Below are 21,063 nucleotides of genomic sequence, written 5' to 3' on the forward strand. Positions count from 1 at the left end.
TTGTGGCTGGAAGTTATTTATCCTCTCATGACATCATCATCATATGCATTACTGTATTGAAGAATGGTTTAATGATTTTATGTTGAAAAGTTTGATTTACAAAGTTGACATATTTTGTTTTGTGCAAAATAAAGTCTGTAATTAAGTCATTCAAACTTCCATCTTGTAAGAGTTACAAAGTAAAGGGATGTGTCTGAAGAAAGCATCAATGCATATGGCAGGATGTATTATCACACAAATGTTTGGTTCATCTGAACGCCACCTTCATGACCAACCACACCTTGATCTAAAGGGCCTTCTAGGATCCAATCAATAAGCTCCCTGGAAAGGTATGCTTTCTTCTTTCTTTTTTTCTAAGATGCAACAACTTCATCAAACTAGGCTGAATTAACTTAATAAATAATGTAAACAGAGCGAGCAGTACCCTGAACAAAACTTGTAGTCATACCAACTTTTATTTTCTAACCCAGTGGTTTCCAAGATTCTTTTCTTAAGTAAAGCTAACCTATCAGATTTAGATTTTAGAGTTATTCTGGATTTTTTGTTTTAGCAAGAAATGACCTATAAAACTATCTTGGATTTAACATCTTTTCACTTTCCTGTCCAGGAGTGATGCTGAGAAACTAGTCCATGCATTTGTTACTTCAAGGCTGGACTATTGTAATTCTTTACTATCAGGAAGTCCACAAACTGTAGTTAAAAGCCTTCAGCTGATCCAAAAAGCTGCAGCCAGAGTTCTGATGAAAATTAAAAAGAGAGATCATATCTCTCCTATCCTGGCTTCTCTTCATTGGCTTCCTGTTAAATCCAGAGTAGAATTTAATATCCTCCTTCTCTCATATAAAGCCTTACATGGCCAAGCTCCATCTGATATCAGAGATCTGATTGTTCCTTATGTTCCTAACAGAGCACTTCAGTCTAAATCTGCAGGTTTACTAGTGGATAGAATTTCTAAAAGTAGAATGGGAGGCAGATCTTTTAGTTATCAGGCTCCTCTCCTATGGAACCAACTACCAGTTTTAGTCCGTGAGGCAGACACCCTGTCTACTATTAAGAGTAAGCTTAAAACTTTCCTTTATAATAAAGAAAATATAGTTAAAGTGGTTCAGGTTATCCTGAGCTATCTCTATAGTTATGCTGCTATAGGCTTAGACTTCTGGAGGACATAGGGACCCCTTTTTCATCATTCTGCATCCTTTCTCTATTCTCCCATTCTGTAGAATCTGTTAGTTCAATCTCTAAAGTTCTGCTCTCTCTGCTTTTCCTCATAGTAGCTTCGCCTCGTCTGTTCCTGTTTGGCTGTCACGCCATCCTGGAGAGAAATGTCAGCTGTGCTAAAGCCATCATCAACTATGTTTATAGATGTTGGAGATCGGCCTGTTTTTCAGTGTAGTCCTGTTTCTCTGACTGTGACTGGCTGGATATGCTCTCTTCATCCTCTGTCATGGGAGCTGGCTGGGAGCTCATCTGCGTGGCTGCGTGTTTCCTGGACGGGGTCGCCTTTTACATTTACTTTCTGTATCTCTGCTTCTGTCTCCTTGAACCCCAGTCAGCCTCAGCAGATGGCCGCTCACACTGAGCCTGGTTCTGCTGGAGGTTTCTTCCTGTTAAAAGGAAATTTTTCCTCTCCACTGTCGCTACAAACATGCTTAGTGTGAGGGATTGCCTTCAAGTCAATGAGTTAATGCAATCAACTGGTTTTCCTTAGATAGAAAACTTTGAATCCATCTGACTGTATGATCTGGTGAACTGTAAAGTGCCTTGAGATGAAATGAGTGAGTTTCTGGTGAACAGCTGTTTCACCAGAGTCTGCAATAATGGCTTTTCCTCATCCTCCTGTTTTTATTAGTCACAAACATCAAAAATGGTGAATCATTCCACTTAAGCTTTAACTTTGTGCTGTTCTATCACCTTAATCAAAACAGAATAAATGAAATTGCCTGGCTATATGGATGAGGTTTCCCTGCCATGCCTTAAAGCGCACAGCAATCATGCCTCTATATTTTTTTCCCTGCTCTCTACAAACTGCCGGAGACCCTCTCAGCAGACTACCTCTAGGACCCAGTGTGTCTCCTTTGTAGTTTTTTGAGGCGATGAGGGGAGACCGAGAGATTGCTTCTTGCCTATCACGATTCTCATCGCGGCTCAGCGAGCTGAAAGGAGGAGGATGAGCGCAATTTAAAGCCAGGACCTGCAGCACCTCATATCCTTCATTCATCTCCTTTAATTGATCTCTAATGCTCTCCCATACTTATACTTTTTTTTTTCCTCAACAGAAACCCTTTTAAATATTTTGATGCATTTTTTATATTTTTTTTGTGGTTGAATCTTGGGGGAGTATGAGAGGCAGATATGATGTGAGGAATGTGGGACCATGAATTATCAATGCGCGCAGCTTTGTTCGTGTGACAGGCTCGCATCAGGACAGTCTGCCAAACAGCTGAATAACTGTTAACTTTCCTGCACATCTTCGACGTCTCCAGCTGCAGCAGCAGCTAGCCGACTTCTCGCGCATGAGGTGAGCCTAAATGCAATTTGCATCTGGATGCATTATTTATTTTTTCCCCAATATTTCCATTTTATCACCGATGGAAACGTGGGAGAGACGCTCCATCCATCCACCCATCGCCCATGCTTTGTGTTTTCCTCCTCCTATAGTCTGCATGTGATGGTTTTTATCGACCTAATTAGGGACGCGGTGTGATCTTGTATTGGTGGGTGACTGCGCGCGTGGGACGTGCCAGTGAATACTAATTACATCCAGTCTCTGCCCCCCCTTTCCTGTTTGTTTATTTATTTATTTATTTATTTGAGGGATTCCCCCAGAAATGTGCCACCCAGCCTCCTGCTGTCTCATTAACCAGCTCTGTGTCCATCCTTCCAGAGGCTGTAGGTGTGGAAGCAGGATGTGGAGCAGGGAGAGCGCATCTTCACTCCTCATCTGCCTGCTGGTGCCCACAGCTCTCTGGGAAAGCAGGTGAGCGCTCTTTGGTTCAGGAGACGCCTCTGCAACCTTGGAGCAAACGCGCATATCGTCTGTGGGGGGGCTCTCTGTCAGGGGCGGATCTAGGAAAATATTTATGGGGTGGCAAGAGGGGGGCAGGAATTTTTTAGGGGTGGCAACATATGGCATTTGTTTACACTGAATTTAATCACAGTTATCACAGTTTGGTGAGAATAGTATGTACAGTACTAGTGTTTCATGTGAAACAGTTCATATTATTAATACATCGTACAATGTGATCTCACTTAATAGGAGATAGAAGAATGATAACACTACTTCTAGAGGGGCATTATGACAGGAAAGGTATTAAGGTAAGACACAGGTGCTGAGTCGCAGATGTGTGAGATTGACTGTCAGAGAGGCAGCTTTGCAGCATTTGCACAAGAAGAAACGATAGAAAGAAAAAGTTTCCCATCAGAGATCTATGGACTGAGCTGGAACAAAGTGAGCAGAACTACACAGTAGAAATAAATGGGTCAAGGCACCCGAACAAGGTACTGGACATCTATGTAATGTTTACTCTGAACACACATTCACCCCATTTGTTCCTCAGTAACTTGACATACAGCAGTTAAGGCAACATGAAAGGGACATTTCATGCATGTAGATCTGCTGTAGATAGAGCTGTATATGGAGGACCAACTCTGCCATATTTAAAAATAAATACAGAAATAAATAAATGCTCAATAAATAAATAAGCATACAATTAATTGCCACCAAAAATACAATCAACAAATAAATGTAATTAGAAATTATATTATAATGGCAGGCAGAAATGTTAAAAGGGCAGGCAGAAAGAAATAGCGGCGAAGAAATAACTAGGGTAAAAAAATACAAAGGAAGAATAAAACAGACAAAAATATGATAACATGCACATAAATAAATACTTAAAAATATAAGTAATGAAAAAATGAAGTTGAAGATAATAAATGACAAAAAAATAAATAAGGTAAATATTAAAAAGGCAAAGAAATAAAGAAGCCAATTAAAAGAGTTATATACCTGTATGACTAGCTGTATAATTTAATTTCTACTTACATTTATTTGTTGTTTGTATTTTTGGTGGCAATCAATTGTATGCTTATTTATTTATTAAGCTTTTATTTATTTCTGTATTTATTTTTAAATATGGCAGAGTTGGTCCTCCATACTGCTGTATCAACAAATCAACAAAAAGGCGGGTTCTGTATGTTACATCAAAATCTCCACAAATCTGAAAAGAAGCAACATAAAAAATACATTTTGCTTGTGAGTAGGTTCATACGCGTCATTTCTGGATAGTTTCATATTATATATTAAAAAAAAGAAACAACAACACTGCTTCATATTAAGCAGGATTCACACCAGTATCACATTTTTAACTTTTAACACTTTTGGTTTTATTAAAGGAAATATCAGATTTTCTCAGGTGCCAAAACAAAATTTAGCAGCTCTGTAAAGGCTCACCAGAGAGCAGAACATAAAGTTAACATGACTATAACAGCTGAATGCAGCGATTTCCATGTTGCTCAGCAAAACGCTTCACAACTTTATTTAGATCCAATCCCTTTGTGCGTTTTGATTTGAGTACAACCAAACTTGATCGTCTCTTTTCTGTCATAGTTGACCGCAAATATGTCTTTATGAGGCTGAGACGTCAGGCCTAACTAACATCATAGATAGAGAAATAACGTTCTGCAACCTGATTTTTATCATCTGTAAATCAGCATTGCAGCTATGCTAGCAACATTGTGCTTTCATTATGATTTCATTTCTCGATAGATAGTTAATCAGTTTCTACCTGTTTCATCCCGTTTCTCCTCTCCCCATCACCCCTGGCTCCCTCGCTTTGCCTCATTCGGTTTTCAAAACAATCAGTCTCAGTCGCTCTCGCGTCATCTCGTGCTGCATTCACTGCAGTCCGACATTAGAAATTAGCGGTCGTAATTCTCAAATGATCCATAATTTATAAGCCTCGCCACCCCTACCGCCAACTGGGGTGGCAGCTGGGGTGGCAAGGCTGTCATTTAGGGTGGCAGTTGCCACCCTATGCCACCCCAGTAGATCCGCCTATGCTCTCTGTTTATCTGTCCAGGTGGACTCTTATCATCGGACACATGTGGACCCCCCTCCTGTCTGTCGATAATGATAACAGCTTCAGCTGGGCCATAAAAACAGAAGTGATGGGCAGGGGAGGAATGAAATCAAACGCTGCTGGGTTTTCTTACTGCTGGCCTGAGCAGATTTTGGTTTAACGGGTCCTAATTGGGTTGTTTAGGTTTTAAAAATTCCCGTTGATCCAGTTGTAGAAGGATATCAACATAATCCCAGATCAGATCTCTGCTTTAAAGACATTATTCAGTCAGATTATGTTTGTTTTTGTTTTTTAAATGAGATAATGAAACACACAGATAAGTTATAATGTATAGATCTGAACAGGAAATGAAGGTTTTTAAAGTCGTAGGGAAATCATATTTAAATGTAAAATCATTCTGGCTTAAACATGTATATAAATGTACTCTTTATCAGACCATATTGTCCCAAAAGTTAAAACATTTCTATTTAAAAAATCCTGTCTTAAAATCTTTGTTTTTTTTCCCATTATCTTCTGCCGGCCAGTTAGTTATAAGTCAGCCTGAACACCTAAATTCAGCCAATCATATATCAACAGTCATCTGTCAATCAAATTTTTTCAGTCATAGCATCTTGATTCCTATGTCGCAGCTAATATACGCAACGGTTGAACTCAGAATAATTTCCTTTCCCATTGAGTTCCGTCCCAGTGTTCACGGGGATGGACGTCTGTGTCTTCAGCAGGCGTAGAGCTAACAGAACTTGCAGCGTTGCGAGGCAAGGGCTCAAACATGTACGACTGGAAGCCTTCTACACCAAACCAAGCTTCTGCCGCCCTGGCGTCCTCTTCCACAACATCTTCATCCCCACTTTCCTCCTCAAAATAAAAAATGTATGACGGAGGAGACTGATCCACGACCTCTGACACTAAACTCTCCTCCTCTTGCATGTTTCCTCTGTCCATAGCGTTCCTTGACAGTGTCGTTTCTAAGTCACCAATTTAGTGCTACTTGGTCCCAATGGATTTTCCCATTGGGAACCTACTAGCATTAAGTTGCTAACTGGTTAGCAAGATGCTTCAGAGAAACTGGCCACAACCAAACTTGCTTACGAATTTTCTGCCACAACAATTCCCCCCTTGATAATCGACCAATCACATTCACTTTGTTCACAAGTGTAAAGTCAGGCACCACTCGGGAGATTTCAGAAATGCAACTGTCGGAACAGCTGCTTCCCTACAACTTTAAAAGCTTGCTGAAGAAAAACTAAACAACAAAAGCCAGAAATAGACTGATACATTGGCCACATGTAGGCCGATATTTTCATAGATTTATTAGTGCATTCAGCAGCTTTACAATAGGCACTCCCAGAGGCGGATTTATCATAAGGCAGAACTAGGCAGTTGCCTAGGGCCCCAAGTTCCTGGGGGCCCCATTAAACTCCTTTTCCATGTATGGTTGATACAGCTTTTACTTATTTGTGCACATTAATTATCTTTTTGATAAAAAATCTTTTTGTAAAAATGCCATCAGAAATCGATCAGATTGGATCAGTCCAAATACTGCCCATGTGCAGAAAGGTCCAAACAAATAGCAGCAAATCATTTGAAAACAAACAATGCGAAGAGCAGTGATCTCAACTTAGTGTTTTGTGGCCATATTTAGCTACATTTCAGACCCCTCTAGTGCTTTTATCACAAAAAAGTGCTTAGCGCCAAATCTAGTGACTTTTTTCTGTTACTGGAGACGTTGGCGACAACATATAAAAGCAGCGAACTCTGCTCTCCTGAGTGAGTAGATTGGTAACCCCGCCTCCTGCTCTCTTTTCTCTTGTCTGCTGTCATGATTCATGCAGCTATTATTTCATCCAAATGAAAAATGGAGAACAGATAAGCAGATCATGGCTTGTCTACAAAGAAAAAAAGGACTGGGTTATTTACTTTTGCCTTCGCCTTTTTGGAAACACAGGAAGGAGCAATCAGCTAAGTTAGAATGGACTTAGTGATTGGAAATTCTTTGATTCCTTTTGAGACAGCATGAAAAGTCAGCTGAGCACATTGCCAATATGAAAAGAAAAAGGGACAAAAGAAAACAGAGGAAAACAGCAAGAAAAGGGATAAGAACAGAGGGGCAAAACGGAGAACAAATTATTTATGTCTATTCTATAAAAATGTCTGTATCTGTATATTGGGTCTGTGTTATGTGTTGCCTTCTCAATTCAGAGAGCGCCATGCCTGTATTTGCCTAGGGCCCCAAATTTTCTAAATCCACCCCTGGCCACTCCCTTTCATTTTGCTACCCTTTTGTTCCATCTTCAAATAGATGTTTCTTTTTTGTATTTTTATTTATTTATTTTTTAATTTAGACTTCTAATGCTTTGATTTTTATTATGTAAATGGAGGACAAAAAAGCTATTTGGGCTCCAGAAACATCGGCAGCACATCTCTCTCTCTCTCTCTCCAGCTTTTATTGTCATTACACTGTCACAAGTACAGAGCAACAAAATTAACTTTCTGCATTTAACCCATCCGCTTGGGAGGCAATGGGCTGCCATTGTGCGGTGCCCGGGGAGCAGTGTGGGGTCAAGATCAGGGACCCAGAGTGGGAGTCTGTGGGAGTGGAGCTTGAACTCAGAATCTCAGGATTCCAAGCACAATGCCCTAATCACATATCGAGGATCTGTTTGACTGATGTCAAATTGATCAGTATAACCTAAAAAAAACTGCATAGGTCAAACTCTAATAAAAAGACACCTCTCCTTTCCTTGTATTTGCATTGTTCATATCTAAAGAGAAAGGGTCAACTATTGAACAAGGTAAAATAGAAATTAATTATTGGAAGTTTTTGTAGGATAAACAAAAGAAAATATGAATTTAAAAGAAATACAGTAAAGGGAGAGTGGATGGAAATATCTATTGTCTGATGTGTGGCTTTCGATGTTTTTGAGGACAAAGAGAGCAACACTTCTCAAAAGCGACATATAAATTCATATTGATTAAAAAAAAGTATTTTTGCATTTAGATAAAAATTTTTCCTTGTTGTTTTCTGTACTTGTATAGTTTGAGGTGTCAGCTTTCTCAGTATAATTCTTAGTTGCTGTAATTAAGTTTTTTTTTTCTGTATCTTTACCTGAGTATTTCTTTTACAGTTTTAATTTTATCTTTTATGCACTGCATTTGAAAACAGATATCTTTACTCTTTATCCAAACTGGACTGTCACTTCTATAAATACTGATAAAGATTTCACCTAAGCTGCAACAAAACAGGGAAAATAAAGAAGATAATTGGTCCAGATGTAGACCAGTTACGCTACGTTCACACTGCAGGAAAATGGAACCAAAATCTCATGTTTATTGTTTACCATATGTGACTGATATTTGACTTTTTCATGGGGCTCAGATCAGCTCAGTTAAAAAAAAAAAAAATTATAATTGTTCCACCTTCACGTTTTACTGAATCGGATCCATATTCGATATAAAGTTTTTTATTATTTCTTATTTATTTTGAAAAAAAAATGTTATTATTTTTCTAACAAAATTTATATTCTCAAATTTGATATATTTTTTTTATTTTTATTTTTCAAATTGTGCATTACAGATAACATTCTCTTCATTTGAAGCCCAAGAAAAATGTTATTAACATTATCGGTGTGGTAAAATATTGGTGATATATCATGATTTTCAGCCGTTCCATATATCGATCTTTCAGTTCCTAATATTAATTTTAAAAAATAAGACATTTTTACCCAAAATAATGAGGGAAAATGGGCTGTGGACCCCTTTTTGCTGTGTGATGCAGTGGACAACATGGATACCAAAGTAACAAACAATCAATATCTTCTGAAGAACAGACAGCACTTGCTTTTTTAATCTATATATTTAATTTTGATAGCTGGGAAACATATCACTATATATAGTGATATTGCAATATCGTCATAATATCGTATTGTGTCCCAAGTATCGTGACACGTATCGTATCGCAACAACCATGCCGATACTCACCCCTAACTTACAGCCATGCAGACCAATGGAAGTGTTTGTCCTCACTCCCTTGAAGTGAAGAGAATGTGATCTTTAATGCAAATGCAATGTGAAAACAATGTAACTCGTAAAAATCTATCTGAAAAAGAGAACTAAAAAAATTAACTCAAAAATATTAAATTTGTAACACATAAAAATAAATAAATCTGAGAAAACAGCAAAGTTTTATTATAATTTTTAATAGTTTATTTCTGGATTGAATTATAATTTTTCAAATGTCCCTTTGCAAAATATTTTCTTTGCTACAAAAGTTGCTCCATACACACACAAACATCAAAATCCACAACTAAATCTTTTTTTTATAATAAAAAACATAAATATTTCCAGCCTGAATAATCTCCACCCTGTGACTGATCACACAGTGAAACCAGCTTATTAAAGTTGTATGGTCCAAATGGATAGAAGACCCGACGTAAGCACTTATCAATATTTCATACTTCCAGTTACCAATAACCTGAGGCCGTTACAGCAGAGGCGGAGCTATGTTGTTGATCAAGCTGAGATTGAATTTAGGGACTTTCTGAAGTCATTTACCATGAATTTCTGTCCTGATTACATTTGCATAATCGGTTGTGTTTTGGCTCAGAGATCAGATGGCTTTTTAATGCAGTGCCTTGAACTGGGTCAGCCATGATGGCGAACAATGTCTATTAGTGTGTCTGTGTGGGCATGTTTGGAGCCACTACCACATGACAAGGAGAGCAAAACTAGAAGCGAACATTAAAAGTTTGAAGTATAATCAGTTGCTGATGTGCATGTATGTCTCAACCTCTCCTGTTATGTGTCTGCTGACTAGATCAGTGAAAGCCGACCAAGGACCTTATGACCCAAAGGAAAACATCACCCTGTTTACACGCATCCTGGACAGACTGCTTGATGGATACGACAACCGTCTCCGGCCCGGTCTGGGAGGTGAGGAAACGACGTATAGCTGCTGTATGGTTTTGTACAATGAGTGATTGCGGTCATGCAATCGCACGTGTCCCGCTCTTAAGAGAGCTCATTTGCAGTGAGAACACTTCATTTAACATCAGCCTTCATAGAACCGATAACCTTTGGCAGTAGGCCCCTCAAGAATAGATAGATAAACACACTCTGAGTCTGAAGCTTTCAGATTATATAATCCCAAAACCACTTCCTGGAAAATTGGCCTCATTCAACCCAACTAATGACTCAATATTACATTTATATTTGTAGTATCAGAATCTATAAGGAAAAGGTATGATTTTAAGTTTGTCAATTTATTTCTGTTCCATAATTTGAAATATGCAATTAATGTATGAATTTATATATATATAAAGAAAAAGAACACCTAAATATTGACACTGGAACTAAAGAGCCATATACGGCACATATTCTTATAGGGTTTAAACTTTTCCACATTTGGTGAAGCTAGAAGCCGAAACTTTCCTTAATTTCAACGAGATGTTATATAGAACCAGTATATGTTGTGGAAATACAACAGCCGGCATCATCTAGTGAAATATGGTAGTGGTAGCATCCTACTGCGGTGATGCTTTTGTTCAGTAGAGAGTAACTGGTCCGAGCTGATGGGAAGATGGACAGCGCTGAATGTAGGACAAACCTGGAAAGGAACGGAAAGGAAGCCATATCAAGGAAGATATGGTAGAGGCAGTGCTGTTTGTGACAACATTCTTTCTTTTAATTCAAGTTATTCTCTCTTGTAGAAAAAATAAGTTATTTCTAGTCAACTAAATCCTGTCAGAACTTAGAACTAGATTAAGGTGTAATAAGGAAATCCCCTAAATTTTTAAGCTCTCTCCTGTCTTTCGGAAGCCTTCCCTCTTTGAATCAGGTGAAATATTTATTACTCAGTGGAGCAGAGTCAAGGTCCTTTAAATCTATACGAACTATAAAACATAATAGATAAATGTTTGCACAGCAAATAAAAACAGGACAATTTAAGAGGTAGAGGAAATTAAGTCAGATCCAAGTTATTCAAAAAGCTAACGAGGCTCCGTTGCTCCAAAACAGAGAAGGCAATATAAGGGAACATATAACAGAAATACCAAACATCCAGCAAAAGAGGAACATTTTGTAACATTCATCACAAAAGCAAAGTCAAAGCCCAGACCCAAATCCATTTAGAAATCTGCTTGAGTACTAACGACTTGGTTCAACTTGGTGTGAGGGATTGCCTTCCAATCAGAATGAATGCAATCAGTTGACATCCCTTAGATAGAAACTTTGAACCAATCTGACTGCATGATGTGGTTGAATTGTCTATATAAAGACATGATGTGTGTTGTGAATTGACGCTATATAAATAAACTGATTTGAATTAAAATGAACAAAATACCGACTGGGGCTGAATACAAATGCACACCACACTTTTTAGATCTTTATTAATGATATATGTAAAACGCCTGATAGTTGTCCTACTTTACAATGACACACTACTTTGTTTTGATTGTAGCATCAAATGATAATGAAATCCCCTGAAGCCTGTGGTTATAATATGACAAAATGTTTTAAGACATTCGGAGAACACCCTGTTGTAGTTTAGAGGTTTGGAAGACTGGTACTTTGCATATAAAATCATTTTAAATTTTGCTTTGAATTCAAATTCAATCATTTTAAGGACAAAATTTAATTAATAGAGCTCATTCTGCTCCTTTTTATTATACCCCTTTAATTTTGTTGTGATAGTTTACACAAGAATTTGATGTGTGTGTCTGCGTATTCACATGGGTTTGGGGTTAGCAACATTAGCGCTTACATAGGGTTAATTTATCATAATTTACTGGACTATTTCACAATAAGTAAAAAGTTGCACAAGCAGCAAAAGAAACCAAATCTCCCCTTTTGGTTGAATAGAGATGAGAGTGGTGATAGCAAGTAAGGTTATATACACCAACCATCCCTCCTGATCTCATAGTCCTTTATGAGCCTAAATAGAATTTCAGCACAAGGGGTGTGCTAACATGCCCAGTATTGTACTTCCGTTGTTCTTGTAAATAAAAAATAAGATCTTTATGTACTAACAAACTGAGCAAAAATACCAGCAAAATACACCAAAATAAGAAATAATTCTCCAGCAGGAGGTGGTAAGGTACAGTACTGGTGTATATGTTAAAAATAAGTCATATAAAGCAGCTAACATGAAAAAATGAAAAAGTCTGAGTCTTCAGGTGATGTCTCCTTTCAGCACAAGACAGTTAAGCTTGAGTAGTTTTTCCAAGTTTTGCAGAAGGTAGCATCTGCATTTTGCATCACCCTCAATGCCTCTCACTCCTTTCCCTGTATCTTCTCACCACATCCAACTCTTTTATACCAGGCATTTAGGCCCCGTCCACACGAAGACGAACCCTGGCCTAAACGCACAAATTTTTCACCAAACCAGCCTCTCATCCACACGAAGCCGGCGTTTCGGGGGTCTGTAAACGATCTTTTTTTTATTCAGCCTTCAGAGTGGGAAGATTTCGAAACGCCGTTTTCGCGTTTCCATCTTTACGCTCTAACCGCATTTTTTTTTTACACGCATGCGTCATAGCGTCGCCTCTAAACACGCATGCGCGACACAGTATCACAACAACAATGGCGCCGTTGCTGCTAATGCTACGCACCCTGCTGTCGGGCTCACAACAGAATCTTCTTCTTCTGGAATATCTCCAGGAAGAACAGAGCAATATCGACGACATAGTTCAGCACCTGAATTTGACTGAACCACGAAAATGGACCCGCAGGGCAACCATGTATAAATATTAGTGCGCATGCCCAACATTTCGTCGCTTATTTTTGCTTTGGCACCACAGCGCCACTTACAGGCCTGGCATACATTTTGCAGCGTTTTCATGCATTCGTGTGGACGCTCACATTTATTTTACGTCTCCGTCTTTACGGCAAACGTTTTGGAAAATATCAGCGTTTCGTGTTCATTTTGACTTCGTGTGGACGGGGCCTTAATTTTCAGACTGACCCCCTTACCCCCAAAACTGAGCTCCTCCTTCAGGATTTGGTGCCTTTTGCTTTTCTAATTCCTGGGGCAATCAGTCCATCCTAGAAGCTGCCATATGCCTCCTTTAGCTTGAGCAGTATTCAGCCTGTTTAAGTGCCAATTATCTTGCTGCTTATTATTGTACAGGAAAATCCTGTTTTTGGTTTCTACATGCTTACAGATCAAACAGTTTTTTTTATTTTTTATTATTTTTTTTTATGGAACCGTTTGGTAGTATTCTCCTTAATATATTTTCAGCTTTTATTCTGGATACATTTCTGGGAAAAAGTGCCCAAACATGTGCAGTTGTGGAGAATTTTCATGGATTAGCATTGAAAAGGTTGTTTTAATGTGTTAAATAGAAAGACACCTCCTACATTTCTGTATCCTTTTTTCCATTGAAGTTGTCTGTTTTCCATCACTGGCCACAAAAACAGTATAGCATCATCAACAATTAACTGTAGGGCTGGCAGGAAAGTGTCAATTTTCTATTTATTTCAAGGATAACTGCATCCCATTCTAAAAGAATAGGGGACTGGCATTTTGTGACCAAACGTCTTCTTTAATAATATTTAATTTTATAGAATAGATCAGTAAAGGTATATATGATTTTACTTAAAAAAGTGTATTTATTAATTATCAAAGTACTCAAGACAGGTTTACCACGGAACCCTGCCCTATTTATAACAGGATAATGTGGGGGTTAATCCAATCAAATGTTATGGTGATGTAAAAGGATTGCTTTTAAATGCTAGAAATCAAAACAGTGTTTTATGTTTTAATGAAGGGTTTGGAGAAATATATATGAAATAACCAGCTATGAAAAACTGATTTCCAGTTTAAAAAATCAGAAGAATTTCATAGAAATACGGGGCCCATAAATAAATTTTTTGCAATTTTCTAGGCAGGTAGGAACATGAATAAGGTCCATATGGAGGTGGCTGGAGGAATACTGGATATGTTAACTACCTACTGTATATGCATTCATTACTAGAAATTACTCATAATTTGATTGGTAGATTTTTTGGTCTTGTAATGTTATTTGATTATATCTTTTTTTGCTTTTATTCATGTTTTCTAGTTATTCTAATATTTTGGTAAAAGCAAATAAAAGAAAGTTACAGGAAAAAAGCATTTATACATGATCTGAAAACTATACTTAGAAACAGGCAATATTCTATTTTGTTTTATTATAAACATGCTACATATTAAAGGGTTAGTCACGGGGATTTGTGGGTTTGTTTAACTGAGATATAGAATTAGATATAGATATAGAATTGCCCTATGCTTCAATAATCTGGGCCAGCCTGAGCAGGTGTCTTTTTCGCCACCAATATTATTGTACTGTTGTTATTTTTGACATGCAAAACATGTTCACTTTTTTGGGGCATTTTTCCAATGCCTCCTTTTCAGCAACAGTGACCACATCCATGTTTTTCATGTGAGTTTACACCAGACTTTCTATCGCTTTCAGCTTCCTTGTAGATCAGCTTTGCTTGTCCTAACAAGTTTTTTTAGTAAAAAACTGTATTGACTTCAGAGGTTTGCAATCATTTCCTAATGTTATGCCCTTACAGTAGAGAGAACCCTATATTTAGCCTGAAACAGTGCTATACTTTAAAGAGGTGTATTAAAAATCTGGTGCTGGGAGGAAACCAATATAGAAAGCTGAGAAGCCTGGCAGTGAAACAAAGACAGGTCCCAGGAGGTGATGACAGGCAGGTTGGCAGAGGTTGAAGTCAGTTATGTGAGGCTGGCATCAGTAGTTTACAAGAGGAATGAAAGGCAGAGAGCCAAAAAGGCTTGACAAGATTTGAGACTGTGGCACAGTTCAGATAGAGTCCAGAATCAGAAGCTGGTGAGGTATCCAACAAGGGCAAGGAAGTACAAGGAAATCCAAGAGACAAGAACTTACTTGCAAACTGATAAGGCAGAAAGGAAATGCTTGACTTTTAATCACTCAATGGCTTTCAACAATCTGGCACAGGTTGACTGTGATAGTCCAGATTATAAAGGCAGATTAACAAATGAGTTATGTTGAGCTGACTGTGCTTTGGCAGAGGACCACAGGTGCAGATGATAGGGATGGGACGATTTATGAAAACTGTCCGAACTGTTCGGTTCGACTGTCTCGGTTCGATTCGCGTGTGTTTCGTTCGGTTCATGCGCTGCTCCTTTTTCTCATAGGCAAAGCGTTTACACTCCAGAGCAGAAGGTGGCGGTACTGCGACCAAGGCCAACCACCAGTAGTAAACAAGAAGAAGAAGAAGCGAAGCAGCTTAGCCGGGTGTAGCAGGGAAAAAAATCAGTTGTTGTGGAGAATTGTGTCGGAATGGCGAGTGGGAAAGAACAGGAGTTGGAAGACGCGCCAGCAGCACTTTATAGGTCTGCTGTATGGGACCACTTTGCATTTAGAGTGACCTACGATGACGGCGGAAAGAAAGTTGTGGATAAAAGTGCAACAGTGTGCAAGCATTGTGCAACACGTTTTGTTTATGCTAATAGCAACATGACCAACATGTCCTGCTAACCCCGAAATCCCTCATACTCAGTCAGCAACCCCTGCTGCGCTCCAGACCGGCTGCTCAAAGCAAAGCCTACAGCCCCCACTGTGGCTCCCGTCCGCTCCCCTCTGAGTCCCTTGGAGATGGTGAAGAGCATGCGCGAGATGATTAAATTCAAAGCAGCAAAACATACGGAAATGATCCAGGGTTTCCGCGGATCATTTAAAATAATTACAATCCATTATTTTTTGGGGGATTTTTTCATTAATTTCATAAATTTTTATGGGATTTCGGTGTAACAATCAACATATACCGAACCGAACCGAAAACCGTGACCACGAAACCGTGAATCGAACCGAACCGTGGATTTTGTGAACCGTTCCACCCCTAGCAGATGATGATCCTAATTGATGAGCGAGCAGTGCAGGAGACAATGGTCTAATGGTCTGTTACATTTGCCTTCGAAAACAAAAGTTCCATCTTCCAAGTCATAAATTTAAACTGGAACTCAGAGTTACATGTTCGAAAGTGGCTGCAACAATATAGTACAAGACTTCCACATTCAAGAAGTCAGGTATTTGTATCAATAGTAGTTACACTTTGTCACTTTGACTGGTTTGAAGCTGTCCTCTATTATATATCCAACATTCTGTTTTTGCTCGCAAGTGTTTAATGGACAAAAATGTTCAGTGCTGTTTATATTCCTAGAATACCATGTAAAACAATAAAGACATTATTTGTAACACTTGAAAGATCAGTTCTGGATTATGGAGGCTTAGAATATCAATTTTTAACTTTTTTGGAATTACTATGACCTGGATGACTGAGAATTTCCATCAGCAATATCAATCAGCAGTTTCCCCTTCTGTAAAACGGTGTGTCGGGACCAAGCATCAATGTTAAGTTGTGGTGCAAATAGTGGCTGTAGTGCAAGTTGGGTTGGAAGATTTTGCTGAGCCTCTGAAGGGAACAGCTGGCGCTGCTATATTGGGCTAATTTAAACAGATATGGGGATGTTATCCTACTGTACAAGTCAAGAAATAGAAATTTTTGTCCAGATGTTTTGGATGAACTGTTGTAAAATTTAGGGTAAATAAGGCTGATCCAGTGGATCAACTTTAGCTGGGTAACACCGGTTGCTGTAGACTTTTTTATCAGGAATTTTATTATTCTTTTCTATGTTACATTGACTGCGTATAGAGAAGCTTCAACTACGCAGGATGAGCAGATCCCGATATGTGCAGATTTTGTTATCATTTCTCTTTCTGTGTCCCACTAATTGAAACGCTGTCTCACATTTGACTGAAAGTTTATAAAACAAATAATTTTAAAACAAAAAAAGAAAACAGCGTAGCTACAAATCAATGCCCCACTTAATGACCAGACTGCTACGCAACATCTGACACCAAAGCAGATAAAGGATTTTAATAGGCTTATATTAGAAATATAAGGCAACTAGGTTTAAACACAGCAATAAATGCTTAGGGACTGTTACTAAGGGTAAATTAGCTCCAGAAGTAGCTCTGTGTAGGAAAGAGCTAACCAGATGAGCTCTGAGCCAGTTTTCATGTCAAAGGGTTAAAAGAGGGCTCATCCAGTTAGTCACGGTAAAGAAAGGGGAAACCATAGTAATTTCTAGGAGAAAATCAGGACTAAACACTGAAAACAGGCACAACTTTATCATCTATTATCAAAGGTGTTGATGGCTGCAGCACAGCTGCTATTGCTCTCCTGGACGATGTTACAGCCACACAGGAACAGACCAGATGAAGCTACTATGATAAGAAAAAGCAGATAGTACATAATGTTAGAGGTTTAACTAAAAGATGCTACAGAAAAGGAGAATAGATAGAATGGAGCAGAGGGATGAAAAGTGGTCCCTATATCCTCCAGCAAACTTAGCCTATAGTAGCTATAATGTTTGGACACAGACATCTTATTTCTGGAGTGCCCCAGTCCTCCAGGAGCTAAACACCCCACAACATAATGCTGCCATTCCCGTACTTCAATGCTTGAAAGGGTCTCTTTTCAGCATTCTTCTTTATTTATTCTTTACACCAAATGTAACAAAGGTAATTGTAGCCAACCCCTTTAATTTTAGTTTATTAGATCACAGATTCACCGAAGTTTAGATTGTCAACAGCAAACTACAATTTTACTTTTATAATGCTTTGGGAGAAAATAATCTTTTCATCTATATCCGTGCAGTAGTTTGCTGTGGATTAGGAAGAATCTTCACAAGGTCTTTTACTTTTTCTGTGGGCTTGTTTTGTACATTTCTCACCAAAGCAGGTTCATCTCTGGGATGTGGAATCTGCCTCCCTTCCTGAATAGTCTAATCACTGAACATTCTCAGGGTGTTTATACTTGTTTGTTATTATTTGAACAGATCAACATAGTATCTTCAGGCATCTGGAATTTGTACCAAAAGATGAACCAGACTTTAGGAGGTCACCAACTTTCCTTTTGAATCTTTTTGGCTGAAAATGAAGGCTGTGTGTTTGATGAAAGACACGACAACTAGCATAGTAGTTATATTAGTATCCTTTGGATTTTAAAGATGTTAAATCTCTCGTTATTCTTGGATTAAGCAAAAATGACTATTGTCTTAATAAAGAAGTATTAGTGGATTGTCTGAATAGTTTTACAGTACAGCTCCTAGGATTCCTACACATCTTATGAAAACATCAATAGTTAAATTCAATGCTTTTTAAATCTCGTCTCATCTCTTATCTCATCAAATCCCCGGGGAAACCAAATCCTGCAGCACTCAGCATGCACAGCTATACTGTATGCATTAATATACACAGGGATGATTTCTGAGATGCAGCTTTTACTAACTGAGTTTATAAATAAGACACAACATGACATCAGATGCAGTTTTCCACGCTGTAAACACATTAGATCTGTTTGTCGCATCTGGGGGGGGAGGTTAACGCTCCACCGACCTTAACTTTGCAACGCCAGGAAAAGAGGCTGAACACAGCTGCATGCATGTTCTCACTCACATACTGAAAGGTAGAGGGGCTTTGAGACTTTTTAAGTAATGCAACTGAAAGAAACAGAAATTTAAATGGAGGGGCAATGTTTGTTTTAATGCCACCATGAAATATTCACGTCTATTATTTAGAGTTACATATTTGCACAAATATATTTAAAGAAACTCATTTTCCTTATAGTGATTACATTTTTTCAGTTTAAAAAGCTTCTTCCATGTTGGACAGCTGATAAAGGAAACGTCCGGTCAGCAAGGAATAACCAGTAGATCATTATTTATACATAAAACTAATACGTTTGCGTTGATTTAATGAATTTAGCATTAATCAGTAAAATAATAAAAAACTATATTTTTGGTCATGATCACTGAGTCTGCTAGCGGCCATTTTTGTCAAAATATAGTAACACCTCCCTCCTGGCATCTTCCAGCAGTGACGTCACGGTGAATTCTGAATGTGAGCAAACTTTTCCTTTAACAGCCGGCTGGACATAGAAAAAACAGCTGGATAGCTTTCTTAGTTCAAAGGTAATAATTCACAAATCAAGTCCAAAAAGGTTCAAACTTGATTAAAGTCATAGCCAAGGTTCAAAGGGGTTTAAAGTTTTACTTGGTAATGTATAAAAATGTATTTATAACAGACCCCCCCCCCCCCCCCCCCCCCCCATTTTTTAATAATAGAAAATTTGGAATTTCCACTTTCCAACTTCTAAACTGTAATATTGAAAAATGTGAAAACATTTTAGGAAATATGAATATTGTAGCTATAAAGGTGGTCATACATGTGTTGCATCCAAACTGTTTAAACAATTTTTTTTTTTTTACTTGGCTTCAGATGGAACAACTTTTAGTTCTGTTTTTCTGTTTTGAATAAAGAGAAGAAATTTATGCTTTTTTAATTTCTTACTCCTGACAACTTTATTTCTCCTTGATTAAAAACCCATCCTCACTCAGTCCAACTACATCTTAGCAGGTATCTGTGGTATTATGTTTTCATTTGAATATGAAATACACTTTAGAGACATTACAGGGTTAAGATAAAATAGTAAGATATCTTAATTCTTCATTATATTTCCTGAGATAAAGATTTGTCTTCTACATCTGGCAGTGATCCATATATAAAAACACAGTTTGAAAACAAGTTAAAAGAACAGCATTATTGAAAAAAAATAAAAATCTACAACAGAATTGTTGCAAACAGGTCATTTAATGTGCAACATGTATGAAGGGTTCTAACAGTAATTGGTTTTCTTAACCAGTCTTACAGTGTTGTCTCTGTAAAGTGCCTTGAAATGTCATGTGTTGTGAATTGGTGCTATATAAATAGACTCCATTGAATTGAACTGAATTGAATTGGATTAACTGAAAAGCTTTTATCATTTTTCTGTAATCTCTGACTAATCATCAGTGCTTCCATAATGTCCTGCTAATAAAGCAGGGAACAGTTTGTTTGCTCCCAGTTTGTTTGGCCAAAGAATTTATCTCTCTGAACTGATGTCATCCTGTGTAATAGTTGAACATTTGGGTTTTGCAAATGCTCTCCTTCCTCTCTGTCCAAACTGGCAGGAGTTAAGCAGACATTTGGATAGTTGCTCAGAGGAATGCACAGTCCCTAGCACATGCAGGTTGTGTCTTCCCAATTAAACATGGTTCAGTAGACCCATCTGTACTGAATGCTTCAGACTGCATGAAAAGCACATGTCTGGGACTGTTGTTGCTGAATAAAGGAACTTTAGGTATTGTCCTTGTTCCCACAGATCCCGAAGTCCCCGGGCATAAAAGGCACTCTGAATGTTTTCAAACAGTAAACACATACTTCCCAGTTGATAAAATGTGTTTCAAATCTGTCCAATGCATTTTCACCTGAACTTCTTTTTGGTGGTAGATTCAGCTGTTTGATTGCTTATCATTATTTCTTTTATTTCCTATTGTTTAGATTGGAAGATTGTAATTAATTCTGAACTTTAAGTAATGGGCAGTTTGTAATTGCAATATTGTCAGGAAGTGCAAACATTTTTGGCATTTTTAGCCTTCATGAGTTTGAGGATTATATTGTGACAACCAAATGTATACATTTATAAGACGAGGATATGCAGATTAAATACTTACTGACTCCAAAGCAATTAATGAAGCCTGAAGCGGATTGTTACAATGACACCTAAAACCTAATTGAACTGTTATAAATAACAGAAAATGTATAATTTGGGCAAATCATGTCTGTGTAGTGTGGCACAAATTTTTCCATCAGGAAGTAATTCTATATGAAATTAAACCAAAACGAAAAAAAACTTCACCCAACTTAGGTCATAGCTACACCTACATGTACTTCTTATCAACAATTCATTTTTCAAATATAATACACCCACAGAATGTCTAGTGTGGTACACTGAGAGGGGAGTGTTGTCCTAGTGATTAGAGCAGTGCGCTTGTGCTCTGAGAAGTTTGCAAGTACCCAATTCGATCCCCACAGCCTGCACTTTGGGTCTTTGAGCAAGACCCTTAACGCCACAC

At 38.0% G+C, this 21,063-nt stretch overlaps 1 protein-coding gene across 2 annotated transcripts in view; it reads left to right on the top strand.

The window, feature by feature from the left end:
- LOC119778404 (gamma-aminobutyric acid receptor subunit alpha-2-like) overlaps positions 1-21,063 on the top strand; it is a 73,932-nt gene that overhangs the window by 5,305 nt on the left and 47,564 nt on the right. The window contains exons 1-3 of one of the 2 annotated variants that reach the window (XM_038277614.1): positions 2,105-2,518; positions 2,885-2,977; positions 9,892-10,007. In XM_038277614.1, the coding sequence (XP_038133542.1) occupies positions 2,514-2,518; positions 2,885-2,977; positions 9,892-10,007 (214 nt within the window). In that variant the 5' untranslated portion in view covers positions 2,105-2,513. Of the gene's footprint in view, positions 1-2,104; positions 2,519-2,884; positions 2,978-9,891; positions 10,008-21,063 lie in introns of those variants that run through there. The other variant, XM_038277613.1, reaches the window with a different exon arrangement.

Source organism: Cyprinodon tularosa, unplaced genomic scaffold (genome assembly GCF_016077235.1).
Source record: "Cyprinodon tularosa strain WSP-4 unplaced genomic scaffold, ASM1607723v1 ctg133, whole genome shotgun sequence".
Classification (NCBI taxonomy): domain Eukaryota; kingdom Metazoa; phylum Chordata; class Actinopteri; order Cyprinodontiformes; family Cyprinodontidae; genus Cyprinodon; species Cyprinodon tularosa.